The sequence below is a fragment of the Frieseomelitta varia genome, unplaced genomic scaffold, assembly GCF_011392965.1.
Source record: "Frieseomelitta varia isolate USP_RPSP 00005682 unplaced genomic scaffold, Fvar_1.2 scaffold_1889, whole genome shotgun sequence".
Lineage (NCBI taxonomy): Eukaryota > Metazoa > Arthropoda > Insecta > Hymenoptera > Apidae > Frieseomelitta > Frieseomelitta varia.
The window spans coordinates 1-3,040 of NW_025109626.1; the positions used below are offsets into that span (position 1 = coordinate 1).

The window sequence follows — 3,040 nt, forward strand, 5'->3', positions numbered from 1 at the left end:
ACTTCCAAAAACACTATTTCTATTACAGTAATCAATAGTTTTACAGTTTTTATGTTTTATTTAGTTAAAATTTTTCAGTTTTACAGTTTTATTGTTTAATAACCTCCATTAATCTTAGGCAACAATAAATACTGTAATTTTAGCGGTGTGCGAGAATCCGAAGATATCCAGAACCCGATGGTCGGGACGAGTCGAGAAGAGATCGAGTCAGATTCCCGAAAATTTCGAGATTCCCGAAAGAATCGGGTTTTCCGAAAATTTTGAGAACCCGGCTATCGTTTCTCGAACTACTCTACAATGCTGTATAGCAGCCTACAAAATATATAAATACACAATTCCATTTCTTTTGCCAGTGAAGTTATTGGAAACAGGGATTCTAAGAATCGTGTGACTTGATGTAAACGAACGTGCTTAGTACTTGGACATTATGTACGCTGTTGAGCAGTATCGCTGAGAAATTCGTGAAGTTCAGACGTATGTTTCAAAATCTGTGTAAATTTAATAAAGATTGAAAATCTTTAAAAAAAAATGTCGAGTGATAGTGAGAGTAAAGTTGTGGTGGCAGGAAGTATCGTGTAAAGGAAGAAGGTAAAGAGAAGCTCTATTTGGGAAGATTTTCAAGAAAAAGATGATACAAAGGCGGAATGCATACATTGTCACCATGAATTTAAAACGAAGTATGCAAGTACTACTGGTTTATTATGCCATTTGAAGCATAATATAACATAAGTACATGTACTAGAAAAGAAACTGAATCGATATAAAATTTGTCGCATGTACAAAATGATACGCGAAAGATTGTTAAACCAAAAGATATAACAGAAGGAATTGCTCGAATGATGGTTCTAGATCTGCGACCTTTCGATATAGTTGAAGGCGTGGGCTTTAACGAATTATTTATTCTTGTTACCAATCCTTTCCCCAATCCCAACTATTTCAGGAATCCCGGTTCTTTCGAGAATCCCTGTTGTTTATAAGAAAGCGAGCGAGAATAAACGCCACTTTTTACAATATTTCTTCGTTGAAACATAATCTTGTTTCACACTTCAGGCGTTCCACCATTGAAACATTTTTAAATCTCGTTTCACGCGTAAAGCTTCGTCGACCAATTACTTAAAACGAGTCACCGGTTAAATCCAAGCGAACGACGTTCCTCAAATACCTAATTATATCTCGCGTAACGCGAGAAGAAACGGACGTGCTACGCCCCGAAGAAGAAATTAATTTTTCACGTTAACGCCCGTTTTCTCGTTAAAATTACGGTTAATTTAACAGCCAACAGATTAATTAATTCGCAGTACTGGCGAAAGTACCGGCACGAAACGACGCAACGAATCCAGGGGGTGGAGGTTGTTGACTCGACGTTGATATCGATGTACACGCGTATATGTTGATTGTTCTTCAAAAGTTTCTTTCGTTTTATAAGGATACATTAGATGCGCAAAATTTTTTGTTCCAAGTTATTTTATTGAATTATATATGATCCATTTTGTTCTATTACCTTTCTTCATCTCTTCGGAAGCCGTATAATATCATCTTTCCAGAACTTTTGTGGTTTGCTAGCAAACTGTCGTTCTAGGTGCATTTTTATCTCGTTTTTTGTAATAAATTTTTTACCACGAAGAGAATTTTTTAATGAAAGGAAGAAGTACTAATCACACGGGGGAATATTCGGAGAGTATGGAGGATAAGGTAGAACATCCCAGTCAAATGATAACAATTTGTTCCTGACGGTTAAATACACATGGAATCTAGGGCGTTATCGTGCTGGAAAACGACGCCTCGTCTGTTGGTTAATTCTGGTCGTTTTGTGGCGATTTTTTCCTTCAATTTGTCCAGTTGGGCACAGTATTTCGTTGAATTGATTGTTTCACCTTGTGGAAGCAGTTCATAATGAATTACACCCTTCCAGTCCCAACAGATGGACATCAAAACTTTCTTCGGGTGAAGACCAGACTTTGCTACTCTTAAAGGTTTCTTATCTCTTGACCAAGATCGTTTACGTGTAATATTCTCGTAAAGAATCCACGTCTCATTCCCAGTAACCAATCTCTCCAAAAATGGATCATTTTTGTTTCGCTAAAGGAGCAAATCACACGTCGAATTACGGTTAAGGAGGTTGCTCTCTGTCAACTGATGCGAGACCCATACTTCAGAGCGATTGACGTAGCCGATCCTCATAAGATTATCGTGCACCGTTGTTCGAGGAATTTTTTTAAATATCCGCCAATTCACGAACGCTCAATTCAATATCGCGGATTTTCACCAACCATGGCCTTGATTATTTCCTTAACTGTAGTGGATGTACGACCGCTGCGTTCTTCATCTTCCAGATGAAAATCACCAGTTCTAAACATCCTAAACCAATTACGAACTGTGTTATCTGAACACTGTTAGCACAACTCCCATACACGATGCAAATCTCTTTGTCACTGACGCCATTTTTCAGTCTTTGATCTTCCATATTTAAAGGCGTGTAAATGACTTCAGTGCACAGGAAACGTATCCTACGACAGCTAGAAAACGACTGAAGATAAGAACACTTAAACGATTAGGGTTCATGTTTATATAAACATTGCCAAAAAAAAAAAGGCAGATAGCGAAAGCGACGCTTATGGGACAACCTAATATTAGACGCGGGCTTTATTCGGTGGTGATAAGTTACGCGGAGAATGACAACAGTCAAACGAACCGAGCAAACGGGCCCCGCAGGTGGGGAAAAATGATCGGAGACGCGAACGAAGGAATGATCAGAGGTAGGGTGGGGGAGGATTCGCGTTTCCCCATTGTCGTTCGGCTGATTGATGAAAAATCGTGATTCGTTAAATTCGAAGGTTGGCCGGGCTTGGATTATTTCAGTATGGCCGAGACACTGATATATTATATTGCGGTTTATTGCTGGCTGGTTAGGGGAGGGCTCGGCCGCCACCGCGGAGAGATGGATCGACATTCGAAAGGGGGTGGTAACTAGCGCACGTCAAAGCTAATAGAATGATCTATGCGTCTCGCGATCGTTTGATTGAAATCCACGTCGGGTCAA

The 3,040-nt window shown here is 39.5% G+C and overlaps 1 protein-coding gene across 1 annotated transcript; it reads right to left on the bottom strand.

Annotated features, from left to right (window-relative positions):
• Positions 1 to 1,734: 1,734 nt before the first annotated feature.
• On the bottom strand, positions 1,735 to 2,357 carry LOC122539035 (histone-lysine N-methyltransferase SETMAR-like). The gene is made up of 2 exons (XM_043673606.1): positions 2,271 to 2,357; positions 1,735 to 2,079 (listed from the first exon to the last, which is right to left on the bottom strand). Exons 1-2 carry the CDS (start codon positions 2,355 to 2,357, stop codon positions 1,735 to 1,737), a joined length of 432 nt encoding a protein of 143 aa, XP_043529541.1.
• Positions 2,358 to 3,040: the final 683 nt, after the last annotated feature.